The 14,510-nt window shown below is 43.3% G+C and overlaps 1 protein-coding gene across 1 annotated transcript in view; it reads right to left on the reverse strand.

Annotated features, from left to right (window-relative positions):
- Positions 1-14,510, reverse strand: part of ANK3 (ankyrin 3) — a 309,147-nt gene that overhangs the window by 89,543 nt on the left and 205,094 nt on the right. The window contains 5 exon segments of the mRNA XM_032231543.1: positions 1,127-1,324; positions 8,584-8,682; positions 9,675-9,773; positions 12,283-12,480; positions 13,643-13,741. Coding sequence (XP_032087434.1) covers positions 1,127-1,324; positions 8,584-8,682; positions 9,675-9,773; positions 12,283-12,480; positions 13,643-13,741 — 693 coding nt within the window.

The following is a 14,510-nucleotide window of genomic DNA, read 5'->3' on the forward strand; positions in this document are numbered from 1 at the left end:
ATTCATCCTGAACATTAATTTGGCATATACAAAATGAATCAAAAAGATACTGTGAGTTTCCTTGCAGTGCTGCATTTTCCTACAATGGAAAAAGACTATACATAAGATCTCAATGGTGCCCAAAGCAGCAACTGCAATTTTTAAGAATGATACCACAGGCCCATCGAATGCCTGACCTGAACATTTTATCAACCACAATCCTACTTTGTTCCATCATACTTGGTCTTCTACAAGCCTCAGGGCAGAATAAATGTTCCTGCTGTCAGATCGGGGGGCGGGGGGGGCACCATTTGATGTTCAAGGCAACAGGCTGCAAAAGGAATTTTCTCACTTCATCTTATGTACGTTTTGCATCAGTTCAGTGAAGATTAACTGGTTAATTCTCATTTTGTCAATTCCATGTGATCGTGGTCTGTGGTTCTATAGTAAACTTACAATAGACGTAATAGAACTACCGGAGTTAACTACAATATCCCTGCAATTCAGTCCTATGAGTCAGAAGCAAGATCATTTGACACCAGGACACAAAAATAAAGAGAGGTGTAAGACAAGTGAATTATAAGCGTTAGATGTCTCTTCCTTACTCTGTCTGTCTGTCTGTCTCTCTCTATCTCTCTATCTATCTATCATCACCTATCCTATCTAATCTCTCTCTCTCTCTCTCTTCTATGTATCTATTATCTATTACCATCTCTCCTCTCTCCCTCTCTCCCTGTCTCTCTCTCTCATCTATGTATCTATTTTCTATCTATTACCATCTATCCTCTCCCTCTCTCTGAGAGAGAGAAAGAATTAAGAGAATCTGATAACATCTCATTAAACCTTTTTTTATTCCTTGCAGAATTCAATATTTAGGATTCACACGACTCTCCTATGCCAGGCAGGGATCTATATTTGTCCTGGATTAGAGTTTTCATTCTCCTGTCCCACCAGATTAATGCCATTAAATCTGGTTCGCAAACTATTCCACATCCTTGCGTAGGGCAGAGACTGAAGGTCATGCAAAACTCACAGTCATGGAACAAGATTCCCTGTGGACTATTGGAGTTATTGCAAACAATGCGTGGTAGCACAACCCAGCACACAAGCCATGGGAGAGCAGGGGGTCTCTCCGTTGCCCCCGCACCTTGTTGCTGAGATTCACGTTGGCGTTTCTGGTGAGAAGCAAGGAGACCATGTCCATGTGACCCTCTTGGGAAGCCAGATGCACAGGAGCAATGCCTTGTCTGGTCACAGCATTGGCATCAGCACCGTATTCCAGCAGTGTGGTTGCTATGTCCATCTGGTTCTTCTTGGCAGCAATATGCAGCGGAGTGTAACCGTTCTGTCAAGGCAAACATCTTTGGTTATGGGTCCTTTCATTAAACAGGAGAGGGGCTATTACTGGCATTTGCCGGTGAGGCTTTCTAAACCTTTAACCCTTATGCTTTCTCTTGCATAGTCCAGGGGAAAAAGGTTTCTTTTTCCTTTTTCAAGGAAATTATGCAACCTCTCTCCCTCTCCACCCCCACCAGTAATATTCATTTTCTGGTCTGGCCTGCTTGCTGATTTCCAAGACAATCATATTGTCTGAAAACGCCTTTGTTGATTCTCCTTATACTTTCAGCTAAAAGACATCACTAAGAAAAGAAGGGCCAGTTTCCATTAAGAAATATTCTTCTGGGGCCCAACCTCATTCTTCCTTTCCTCCCCTTGTAAAAAAAACAATCGGAAGATTGGAAGCAATTCCATTCATGTATGAAACTAGCCACAGCGTCTCTGTAGGACCTCAGACAGCAACCTGGGTAGGGATTGGGAGATGAAGAGAACTATTTGAGATGTTAGAACCTCTGGAAGCAGAACCCTGGACAAGGCGATGATGGTGATGTCACAGGGCAACTCCCAGTGACACAGTGGAGGAATTCTCTTCCCCCCTCTTCCATCAAGGGAAGTTGTGGAACTAAGGTAGATGTTCCCTGGATTCTCTCCTGGAGATCAGAGTCTGTTCAAAGACAGATAGATGTGGCCATTTCTTCATCTCTGCAGAACTGAGTGTTTGGGGAAAGCAGCTTAACTGGAAAGGAGGATTTGTAAAGGGGAGCCATTATTAGGGAGGTGGTCTAGAAAGGGGAAAAAGAAAGTAATATTGGGGGAGGGGAGAATATAAAACTTAAAAAAAAATACATAGAATAGTTTTAATAAGAACAACATTAAGATAAAGGTTCCCCTTGTACATATGTGTTAGTCATTCCTGACTCTAGGGGGCAGTGCTCATCTCTGTTTCAAAGCCGAAGAGACAGTGCTGTCCGAAGACGTCTCTGTGGTCATGTGGCTGGCATGACTAAATGTTAAAGGTGCACAGAACGCTGTCAAAGGTCCACTCCCACTTTGTGGGAGTGGCTTGCCAGCCATATGACCGGGTGAGAGTGGCTTGCCAGCCATGTGACTGAGTAGGAGTGGCTTGCTGGCCATGTGACTGGGAAGGTGTGGCCAACTTGTAAAATGTTTTGAAATTCACTTAACAATGCTCTTGCTTAGCAACCAAAATGTTGGCTCAGAAACTCTGACATTTGAAGCACGCAAGTCTTAAAGCTGTCAAGTTACAAGACCCTTGCACCCTTAACCCTTTAGAGAAAATAAACCCCAGGGGTGTTCAAACTTGACAGCTTTAAGACTTGTGGACTTCAACTCCCAGAATTCCTCCTCCAGTTATGTTGGCTCAGAAGCTCTGGCATTGAAGTGTTGCAAGTCTTAAAGCTGTCAAGTTACAAGACCCTTGCATCCCTAACCCTTTAGAAAAAAACCCACAGGGATGTTCAAACTTGACAGCTTTAAGACTTTAAGGTTTAGATAGGACTCTCAGAGGCAGGTGGGGCGTTTGGTGAGCCAGCCAATCATTGAGGGGCAGGCGGGAAAAATGTGGTGCGGATGGGCGGGGGGGGGGGAAGAGCTGGAACCAGTTCTAAATTGCACGGTAGATTTGTGGAACCTCTTCTATAGAAGAGGTTAGAACTGGCAGGAACCCACCCCTGCTATGGACACTTTCCAGGCTATTGGTAGGTCCAGATTTAGTGTTCTGTCAAAAGTGGAAAGAAGAGGCAGCTCCATCAGTTAAGTGAACACAACAAAGTCAACCTGAAGTCCAAGGTAGACATCTTTGAGCCAATGGAGGAGGAGGAATAAGGGCGAAAGGCCTACGTCAGACCACAGTCTGCCAGGTAGTAGCACAGCTTACTGTAATGGTGGCCTGTGCTCTTGTAACTTGTGCAACCTCACAGCTAGCTCAGCTTAGTCTGATGGAACTCAAGGCCACTGGCCTGCTGGGCAGTTCCTGAATCAAGATGATAGCCAGATGAATCAAGATGAAGCACTGGAACTTAGTACACCCCTGGAACTCAGTACACCCAACAAGATGTGGGCTTCAACTGCATAGTTGTTATGGCCACTATTTTCACTGTACTGAACTCCTCCTCCCGTGGACCCACCACTTTCTGGGTAGAAGAACTACAGCAATCAGATGTTGCCTGTGTCCTGATGCCACAGCCCCTTATTTCGTTAGAGTGTAAACGCAGTAGAAATGTGTGTTTAATTTAGCAAAAATGACCAGCATCTTGTTATTTAGTTGAAGACTTCTGTGCTGGCTACCAACTGTAGCTAGAGCTTATTCAGTGGTCTTCCTCTCTGAACTACCGGAAAAAAGCATCCAAATTCCACAATGTCTCAAATCAAAGGACATTTCACTACAGATGTGATTTCAGGACATAAATAGGAGCCTTACCTCTGCAAACTAAAGGCAATACTACATAAAATGCACAGATATTCTGCTTAATTAACCTTGTGTTTAGTCACCTGGCATCCATTAACAGTAACAGCAATCTAAGAATCTGAATTCTAAGGATGGGCTACATTGGTCTCGGGCTCTTTCTGAACTTTGATATTCAGGGGCCCTTCACTCTAAGTTTATTGGGAATTGTGGCTCAGCAATGTTGATTGCTTTTAATGGATTAATTACATCAACAGCTGACTGATGCATTAGCCTAGAATTCAAATTTCATCTTTGATGCATTGCTTGTTGTTGTTTCTAACTCTATACAGCCATGGAGGATGGCAGTATACAAATATAGGTAAAGATTCCCCTCGCACATATGTGCTAGTCATTCCTGACTCTAGGGGGCAGTGCTCATCTCTGTTTCAAAGCCGAAGATACAGTGCTGTCCGAAGACGTCTCTGTGGTCATGTGGCTGGCATGACTAAATGTCAAAAGTGCACAGAACGCTGTTTCCTTCCCACCAAAGATGGTTCCTATTTTTCTACTTGCATTTTTTATATGCTTTTGAACTGCTAGTTTGGCAGAAGCTGGGACAAGTAACAGGAGCTCACTCCGTTATGCAGCGGTAGGGATTCGAACCACCAACCTGCTGACCTTCCTGATCGACAAGCTCAGCCACTGAGCCACGGTGTCCCACACAACATTGGGGAGCAGAAATATGCCCCCGCCTACTTTTACCCACACCCTGGGTCTCCTCATCTCAAGAGAGGATTGAACAAATGTCAAGCAAAAGCCCACAATTTCATACTTAGATTGCTTGGGCATTTGCATTAAAAATAAAGACAAGAGTCAGTAAGACACTTCCTGCCTCTTAACTGTGGAGATGCATGAGCTGGCTACAAAACAGTAATGACAACTCAATTACGATCATCTCTGTTCAGAGACACTGGACAACTTTCTGGTTCTAGGATCTAGTTGAAGAAGAAGGACAGATTAAGAAGCTGGGATGCTGGCACTGCACCGTCTAGGCACAAATAACTGGAGAAAATTATCTAGGAAAGATAAAAACGGCATTTTCTTCCATCCTATTTGCAGAAGTTGATTTTGGCATAAAGCGGTGGCTGCTAGATAGGCAGACTGGTGCACCTTAGAACAGATCTGCATTTTGGCAATATTGTTTTTATAGAGTGGTAAAAAAGGAAACATTTGAGGTGGGGGAATGACAGACCTCCCAACCTCCAGTCAATGAAGACAACAGGAGGAACAGGAGAAATCCTTCCTTTCCAGAGAAAATATGGAAGAAAACCATCAGCCAATGTGGCTGTTGACGAGTGAACAGCCAGGAAGCCTCTTCCATGACTTAAAGCTCAGCTCAGCTCAGTTTTGTGACTTTCAGAAAAGCCTTTTCAAAAAAACGGCCTGTAGGCAGCTGCTCAGCGGTTGGATCAAAGGTGAAGGGACTCAGGGAGCCAACCCATAATTTCTGGTTTTCTCTCAAGTCTTTCATTTTGTCATTTGGGTTTCAGCGCAATGTTGGCTCAGGAGGGGAAAATAGAAGCACCAGCTGTACGAAAAGAGATTTTCAGCCTCAAACTAACGCAGCATCCTGACTCCATGAAGATGGGCTATTTCTTAGGATTGCACCCAGTGGTAAAGCTTTGAAGCTCGGACCTATTTTAGAAAAGGGCCAGACATCTAAGCGTTTCACCGTTCCGTGGGAAGCAATCCTAAAGAAGTTCCTTTATGCAGGTTTTTACTTCTCTGAAGAAACTCTTAAAACAGACCTTTGCGATGAGAAAGCCCTCTGGCCCAAAATGAAGCGTGTACCTAATAATCCTAACCCTGATGGACCAAATAGGGGCTGTTTTGTCTTACAGCTTTATGACAATATTTATAAAGTAACTTGTATTTCTCAAGGCAGTTTAGAATCAGGGAGATATGCCTGTGGATTGTAGATTACATGACCAAGATACCCACAAATTTGCTTTGCAAATTTGCATAAACCCCCTAAGCAATGTGCCATAGGTCATCCCTTGATTTGCAGATCTCAAGATTGATTGTTAGGTTTATCTCATCCCATCTTATCACAGCCCACCTTAACTTACAACTGGTATGTAACAGTTTCTCACTATGGTCCCTTGGATTTGAGCCAGCAAGGGGGGAGCCTAGGACCTTAACAAAGTATTTGAGTCTGGCGCATATCGGAAATGACCAAGCCCCCCAAAACACCACTCCATTGGGCAATTAGGGGACTTGTGCCTCCCCATCTTCTCTTTTAAGTGCTTCACAGTTAGCATAGCTCCTCCTCAGAAGAGGAAAGAAGTAAAATTCACCCATCATCTTGCAAACACTCTCCACCAATTCAGTTCCATTAAGACAGAATAGAATAGAATAAAATAGAATAGAATAGAATAGAATAGAATTGGAAGGGACCTTGGAGGTCTTCTAGTCCAACCTCCTGCTTAGGCAGGAAACCCTGCACCACTTCAGACAAATGGTTATCCATCTTATTAAAAACTTCCAGTGTTGGAGCATTTACAACTTCTGGAGGCAAGCTGTTCCACTGATTAATTGTTCTAACTGTCAGGAAATTTCTCCTTAGTTTTAAGTTGTTTCTCTCCTTGATTACTTTCCATTGCTTCTTGTCCTGCCCTCGAGTGCTTTGGAGAACAGCTTGACTCCCTCTTCTTTGGGGCAACCTCTGAGATATTGGAACACTGCTATCATGTCTCCCCTAGTCCTTCTTTTCATTAAACTAGACAGACCCAGTTCCTGCAACCGTTCTTCATATGTTTTAGCCTCCAGTCCCCTAATCATCTTTGTTGCTCTTCTCTGCACTCTTTTGAGAGTCTCAACAACTTTTTTACATTGAGGTGACCAAAACTGAATGCTGTATTCCAAGAGTGGCCTTACCAAGGCATTATAAAGGGTTATCTTTCCAAAGTGTTTCTTCTCCTGCCTGAACAGTCTAAGTGAGTCTACCACAGGAATTTTAGCAGGGATTCAAAGAATACAACATTTTGTATCAATGGTTTCATTTATTCCAAGTGTTTTGCTGGATTGGATTAAGATCAAAATTCTACACGGGCTTCTCAAGGAGTGAACATTAGTGATCATCTCTGAGGAAGCACATGCAGGTTTGACCTGAAAAACAGAGCATCAGAGGTTGGGTTTGAATCTAAGGGCCATGTTCTGGAATTCGGATTGTTACCTCATGCACAGAAATCCATTCCTGCGTTTGCCAAGTTTCCACTGAATGCAAACGTGTTGTTGGCATTTTCCACTTCCACCTTTCCAATCTCTAATCAATCTACACACAGTGGAGTGGCCACACAGATACTGATGAAAGTGATAAACAATCATGCAAGGGTCTTACCTGCTTAACTCTCTCCTCCCCTTTGACATCAAGAGACAATAGGAAAAAAGTAGCCTATTCAAGTGACACATTTGCCCCCATGCAGGAAGAAAAAAAGGACAGTCCTGAAGCTATGGGACTTCATGTTGCCTTTACAATATTTCACCATTGCTCCTTCTTCGCAAAGGAAGCATCAGTGCTACTATTCATACAACACATTTAACCAGAATGATCCAGCCAAAGGGCTCCTACCCATAGCTTAACTTGGTTTGATTTCAACTTTTCTGGCTTAGTGCATTATTCAAATCCAGCTTGCCAATGGTTCTATACATTATGGGAACACAGAAAATCAATAAATAAACTAACACTTTAAGCATGTTGTGTGAACGCAGTCAAAGTCCTTTAGGTAGCTCCCTGATACTGTGTGAAAAAACCTGAAGGAACTATGCACTTCCTATTCCTCGCCTTCATGGAGACTGTCTCTAATACTGATGCAAGAAATCTAGATATATTACTATTTACACCGAATCCTACATTATCTAGGGTGACCTCTGATGTCCTCTTGTGCCAATCATCCCTTATGTTTTTCTACTGACCTTATGACATACTCTCCCCCCTCTCTCTCCCTCTCTTTCTCTCCCCCTCTGCCATTCCTGTAAATCACAAAGACTAAACCTTGTGTGCTCTACAAATAGCAATGCCAAAATAATCACCTCTATCCAATCCATAGATTTCTGAGACTATCAATCACCATAACTATCTAAATCTATATAATGCTAAAACAAAATAAAGTCATTTGTGTTTTGGCACTCCAAAGCTTTCCAGATGTTCTCTCAGAACACCAAAATTGGGATATTTTGCCAAATTGGGAGACTCATTTGGATTGTGTACTGCTACCATAGTTAACTACAACACTACAGATTTAATTTACACTTTCATAATTATGTTCTATAAGCACAAGTACAAACACAGCTTAGAGGTTCCATAGGAGTTTCTGGGCTGAAGACAACATTGCAAGTTTCCAATACTGGTCCAGAAGAGACACAATGATGAAGCCCATTTCATCTGGACCAGAAAGTTTTAGGTGGCCCTTAGTGTTAACCTTGTGGCTCCCAATCCAGGAGAGAAGAATGAACTTCCCTAAGCATCAACCCTTTGTTAAATCCTCCTTTACCAACTCCATGTCTTCCTTCATGCGGATGATCAAGATAAAGGTCACCCACCATCTAACCTAGGGGGTGCCCAACCTTGGCAACTTTAAGACTTGTGGACTTCAACTCCCAGAATTCCCCAGCCAGTCATTCTGAATTCTAAATGTTGAGGCCCACAAGTCTTAAAGTTGCCAAGGTTGGACATCCCTGATCATCTCCTGCTTTGGATCATACTGTAGTGTTACTAGAGGAAGTCCAGCAGGGCTTCCAAAGGAGGGGAAAGATGAGGCATGTGGCTGGATCTTCACCCCACTCGGTGGCATTGGTACCTTTGCAGAGGCGTGAGGAGAAGCTCCTTGGTCCAAAAGGAGAAGTGCCACTTTCTGATTATCGTAATGTGCCGCAACATGCAGTGGAGTTAAACCACTCTAAAAACACATGCAGAACAAACAGGCATGGTTAGAAACTCACTTTACAGAAACACTTGAAGAATTATGTTAAACTAGGTTTGATGAAGTTTACGATGGTATTAACTGAGATTTTGAAATGATCAACTACAACACAAAACAATGACTTGTATGGGAATGCTCTTCACACTTTTTAAGATATCAACTTTGCCTACCTGAATAATTATCCTCCCTGATCTCTTACAGACTATGGGTAAGAAATGTTGATTCATATTTTATTTCCATGTTTCTCAAGATATTTAGTTGGGTTTTTCAGTTTAATGTTACAGCCCTCCCTGAATTTTCAGCCCTTTAACAGGGAATGTCTCTTTACTAAAATCTCTTGATAGACACATTGAAACCAGCCTATCAAGAGAAAAGTCTATTCTGATCTCAAGTAAGACTTCCATCAACTAATTAAAGTCACTCCCATTTGCATAGGCAGCCATGAAAACTACAATTGGTAAATTGTGCCCAATGTAGATAATTCTTATTACATGTGAACATTAGGGGGGGGGGGGAGGGAGCATTTTCTATGCAGAATAACATCATCAAAGATCTGTGTTTTAGTAGAAAGTGGGCAACTACAAGCTCTACTGCAGAGGGTAAAGATGTGCTCAGTTAAGAGTGGTGATGAGGCCACCATGGGTAGATTTGAAAGGACAGGTTAGGGATAGATTGTCCTGGGGAAAAATCCATCTCTGTGGTCACTACATACAATAATATGTAACAATGAAATAACTTCCTGGCATATAATCAATAAATCATCAAGGTATTGTGAAATAGAACAATATCCTCAATAAATCAATACCTCTTTTTCAAGAAAAACCAAGAACTTTTGCAATATTACACAGAAGTGATGGAAAAGGGAAATACTCCAAGGGGATCCTGAGGCTGTCACCAGTTGATGGATTTGGTGGATGCTGGAATCAGTCCAGTTTAAGTGTGCCATGTTGAAGCAACATCTGCCTTACCTTTCCAGCCGCATCTGGAGAAGCATTTTTCTGAAGTAGGAGGTTAGCAACTTCTATTTTGCCATATTTGGCTGCCACATGTAGAGGGGTAAATCCTTTCTGTAAGATAAACATTTGTGTTAACAGCTTTATTTGAGGCATAGACCATTTTTGCAGAACCCAGGTGCAGCTGGAGAAGTTGTGTTTCCATGTTACAGCAAAACGGAATGTGCCATTCCAAACCCAAAATGTGGACTTGGAAGAAACACAAGGATCCAATTTTCCACAATGCACAAGAGAAGCCAATTAAAGCACTGTATTTTATTTTTAAATGACTTTCAAATCCTTTGGATTACAAAGAAACTTTGAAAGTGTAGGGATCATGTCTACAGGGATATGACAATGAAGTTTGTTACATCAAATCTTGAAAGGGGAACCTTCTCATTGTTAGCAAAAGAAATATAACTTATGCTGGATGGTAAAAAGGCAAAATGGAAATCACTTTGATTCCACTGAATTTGATCAAACTCAAAATCAGCAACAGTAATTCAATGCTTGAAATTTTCCTCTTGAAGAAGTAAAATAATACAGCCTGTGTAAAAAGGCACCATTTCGATATAGCAACAGCATTTAGACATATACCACTTCATAGTGACTTTACAGCCCACTCTAAGCAGTTTACAGAGTCAGCCTCTTGCCCCCAACAACCTGGGTTCTCATTTTATCCACCTCGGAAGGATGGAAGGCTGAGTCAACCTTGAACCTGGTGAGATTTGAACTGCCGAACTGCAGCTAGCAGTCAGCTGAAGTAGCCTGCATTATAAACTAATCAGCTTCTCCAAAAAACAAAAATAATAATCAAAGGCTGCTGGGATGATACCTGGTCTGAAGAAACAGTTTGAACTTCTCCTTGGATAATACCTTATGGTGGGACACTTCCAACTTAAAGATCACTACCACCTTTTAAGGACCTAAATACACACAGGTGAACTTCACATGCACAAATTGTCTTCTTAAATAATCATTGGTTGATTCCTCCCCCCTTTCACTTTCCCTCTTTTATTTTCTCAGCTGTGTACAGAGTTGGTCCAAGTTACTTTGCCACTTGAAGTTAAGGACATGATGCCTCCAGGCCCCCCTTCCAAGCACAGAAGCCAAGTGGAGCAGAATGGAGACCTTGGGTATGGGGTCCTTCACTGCTTTTGAAGAAGGAAGGCTGTTGGCTGAAAAGCTGCTCCTGCTGCCCTCTCCCCACCACCCTGGAGACTTTCTGCATTACAAAAGGGTCAGCCCTGATCCTGAGCCAAGGTTAGGCTGGCTCTGAATTAAAGGGATGATTCACAAGACAAACTCTGGAAAAGTTTCAGAATGAGAGAGCTGAACTGCTCTCTTCTTGAAAGCTAAGGAAGTTTATTCCCAGGTAAAGTATTTTCTGAAAGTAGAAAAGGAATCTAACTATCTCCCTAATATACTATGTTAATATATGCAGGGGATGGGGAAATATCAAAATCGTGCAGACAATGGTTTCCTTGTGACACTCTATGTAAACAGAAATTGGACTTTGACGGGGGATAAAAAGAGTATTTATGCCTTTGAACTCTGGTGTACAGAAAACTCTCGAGAAGTCCATGGATGGCCAAGAAATCAAACAGGAAGAACATTGAACAAATTAATCCAGAATACTCATTCAAGGCACAAAAGTTCAAGCTGAAGTTATCATATCCTGAGCAATTATGTGAAGAACTAGCTGTGGAGAAGCTTTTAATTCTGAGAATGGCAGAAAGAAGGAGACAACCAGCTGCAAGGTGGAAGAACTCCAATATGACAGGGAAGAAGGCACCTTTGAAAAACCTGAAGACCAGGCTGGGCAGAATAATCTATGATTGCTAGGAGCCAACAGTGACTTAATAGCACTCACTCAGTCACTCACTCACTCACTCAATCAATCAAACAAACAATCAATATGGGATGTGGGATTTTCCATGGAAAAAACAATATATCCCTTACTTGCTAGAATTACGTCTTTTTATCCACTTGTTCAGCATCCTATGGAAAAACTCCAGAGTCCTGAAACACTCAGCTTAACCTTATTTGGTACATTGTTGGTCCAGAGCAATAATTCTATTGGGATCCATGTCATTCCCAGAGATATCATGGTATTTCGGCCAGGATCTGTTCTCCAAGCTTGCTGTTTAGCACCTGGACATTTCATTACCAAACTATGTAACATCTTCTGTGGAGGTGAAGTGCCTTGTTCATTTATATAGGTCCTAGGTGGTCGGTTGGTCTTGTGACTAGTTGGATCACAAGACTGATTGAGTCACAATCATGTGACTCATTCAGTCTTGTAAGTCAACCAGTCACAAGACCAACTGGCCACCCAGGACCTATAAAAATAAATAAGATACTTGTGAGATACCCTCACTGAAAAGGTTACCTAGTTTGGTAAGGAAACGTCCAGGAGTTAAATGACAAACTTCAAGAAGAGACTCCTGCCAAAACCTACAACCCGAGCTATGAATATTCTCAACAATGTCTAACATAATTTTGTCTCCCTGGATAAAGTGAGGCCACAACACTTTAAAAACATCATTCCAAGGCCTGCTTTCTACACCTTAAGCGTTCTTACCTTGGTAATGATACTCAAGGATGCCCCGTGGTCCAAAAGGATGGATGCCACATCTTCGTGTCCTTCTCGTGCTGAAAGGTGCAATGGGGTATAGCCAGACGTTGTGGCAGCATTTGCGGAGGCTCCTTGCTGTAACAGCTGCTGGACTATATCGGCTTTGCCCAGACGTGCCGAAATGTGCAGTGGTGTTTGGTCATCCTAGGAATGGCACGGAAAGAGTAAAAGACAGCAAATTCCACACTGAGATTCAAATGGGCAGCCAAGGGTTGTCCTTAGTGCCCATGGAGGAAAGCAGGAGATGACCCTCGACAGGTGCCTGGATAAATTTAAATGATGACTTCTGACTGGAAGACCACCTCAAGTGAGATAATATTGAAGAGGATCCCTTGCCATCTAACCGGGACAGATTAGCAGCGCACCAACTGTTTTGTTCCAAACTGCTTTGAGAGTGACACTGGGCCAAGAATAAAATGTGACACTTCCCCAAGAATAAAATGGTTGTTCTGAGCAGAAATAAGGGAGGGGGGGTAGCACTCTGAGCTCCACAGAAAATGTGGAAATGGAAAGCACTATTGCACTGAAAAGGGGGCAGCATCCCATTAAGTGTCATGCTCAAATGCTTCAACCAAAATGATTGACAGTCTCCTGCAGAGAATCCTAGGAGCTGTGGTGAAATCCTAATTTTTTTTTGCTACCAGTTCTGTGAGCATGGCTTGGTGGGTGTGATAGAGGAAGGTTACTGCAAAATCTCCATTCCCACCCCCCTCCTGGGGGAAGGATACTGCAAAGTCCCCACTCATGGGGCAGTAGTGGGTTCCGGATCCTGTTGCAGCCCTTAGCTGTGTACGGAGCTGGGCGTCCTCGTCAGACACACAAGCTGCGCGCCCCACCACCCTGCAACATCCAGCTGCTCAGCGGAGGTCACACAGTGCCGCACGCTGTGCGCGCATGTGCAATTGGCCCGTTTGCATCAAAAAACAGAAAGGAATGTGGGTGGGCAGGTGAGCGAAATGAGTCACCGTTCCAGTATGGTAGCCGCTACTCCCAGCTACCACTGGTACGCCTGTACTGGGCCATACTACCCGGAACCCACTATTGTCCTGGGGGAAGGCTATTGCAAAATCTCAATTCCCACCCCACTCTGGGGCCAGCCAGAGTATTTGCCAGTTCTGCGAACTAGTCAAAATTTCCACTACCAGTTCTCCAGAACCGGCTGAATTTCATGCCTGCCTAGGACTATCTCCTTGTCAAGGGACAGTAAAGGATGCTAAGCGGCCCTGGAACGGGTATCCCGCTCCTTACATGCACAGCCACTGAAGGCTGCCTGCAGCACGAAGACGTGCGTGGAGAAGCTGCTTACCTTGGCTTTTGCTTCCACCTGAGCTCCATTTTGAACTAAGGACCGAACCACTTCTGACTGGCCAGCTCTGGCGGCCATATGCAGGGCTGTCTCGCCCCTCTGTCAGGGGAAAGAGGTTGGGATGACAGAGGTTAGAATGACAGAGAAAAGGAAGAAAAATATGTTACTCGCAACCACAGAATTCTTTGGGATCAACATGTGAAAGCAGGTCATCTTTGACCCCTCGAGACCATCTCGCCCTCACAAAGTAATTTATTCCAGGATTGATTTTTTTTTTAGCCCTGAAAACACACAAAGGTTTTGTTCTTTGCCAAATGAAAACATTGCTGCTTTAAAAAGGAGAGGTGTTATTTGGGGAATTAAGGCAACCTTGTGCTTAAATGACATTTCCCACAGGAGAAATCCATGGGATTGTGCCAACCTTTGGACCTTCAGATCTGAATCCCCCCCTCCCCATTTGATTCCCTGCTTTTGTGCTGGAGGGCTCCAGGCGCCTGTTTGTCAGCGGACAAACTCACAGCTGGGCCAATCGAAACCGATCAATAGTAATAATAAAAAAGGCTATTATCAATCTGCAGAGCTTCATGTGCTTCAACCGAAGGATGGGTCACTAGGGAAATGGCAAGGACAGCAAGAAACTGAACAGGGAAAGCTGCATGTTTGCCATAGTTTGTCCCAGTTAAAAGCAAATCCTGCCCGTAGCCCAGATTATGCTGAGTTTGCCTGTTTTTTGTGGCTGTGGCTCAATTCTCATGGCCCCTGAGCCTAGCAAAGAAAGGCCTGTGGCAGACTGTAGCAAAACAAAAACATAAACAGGCCTTCTTTGGCCAGTTTTGTGAGAACAAATCCGCTTCAAACCGCTCTGGTT

This window comes from Thamnophis elegans, chromosome 15 (assembly GCF_009769535.1).
Source record: "Thamnophis elegans isolate rThaEle1 chromosome 15, rThaEle1.pri, whole genome shotgun sequence".
In the NCBI taxonomy this organism is placed as follows: Eukaryota; Metazoa; Chordata; class Lepidosauria; order Squamata; family Colubridae; genus Thamnophis; species Thamnophis elegans.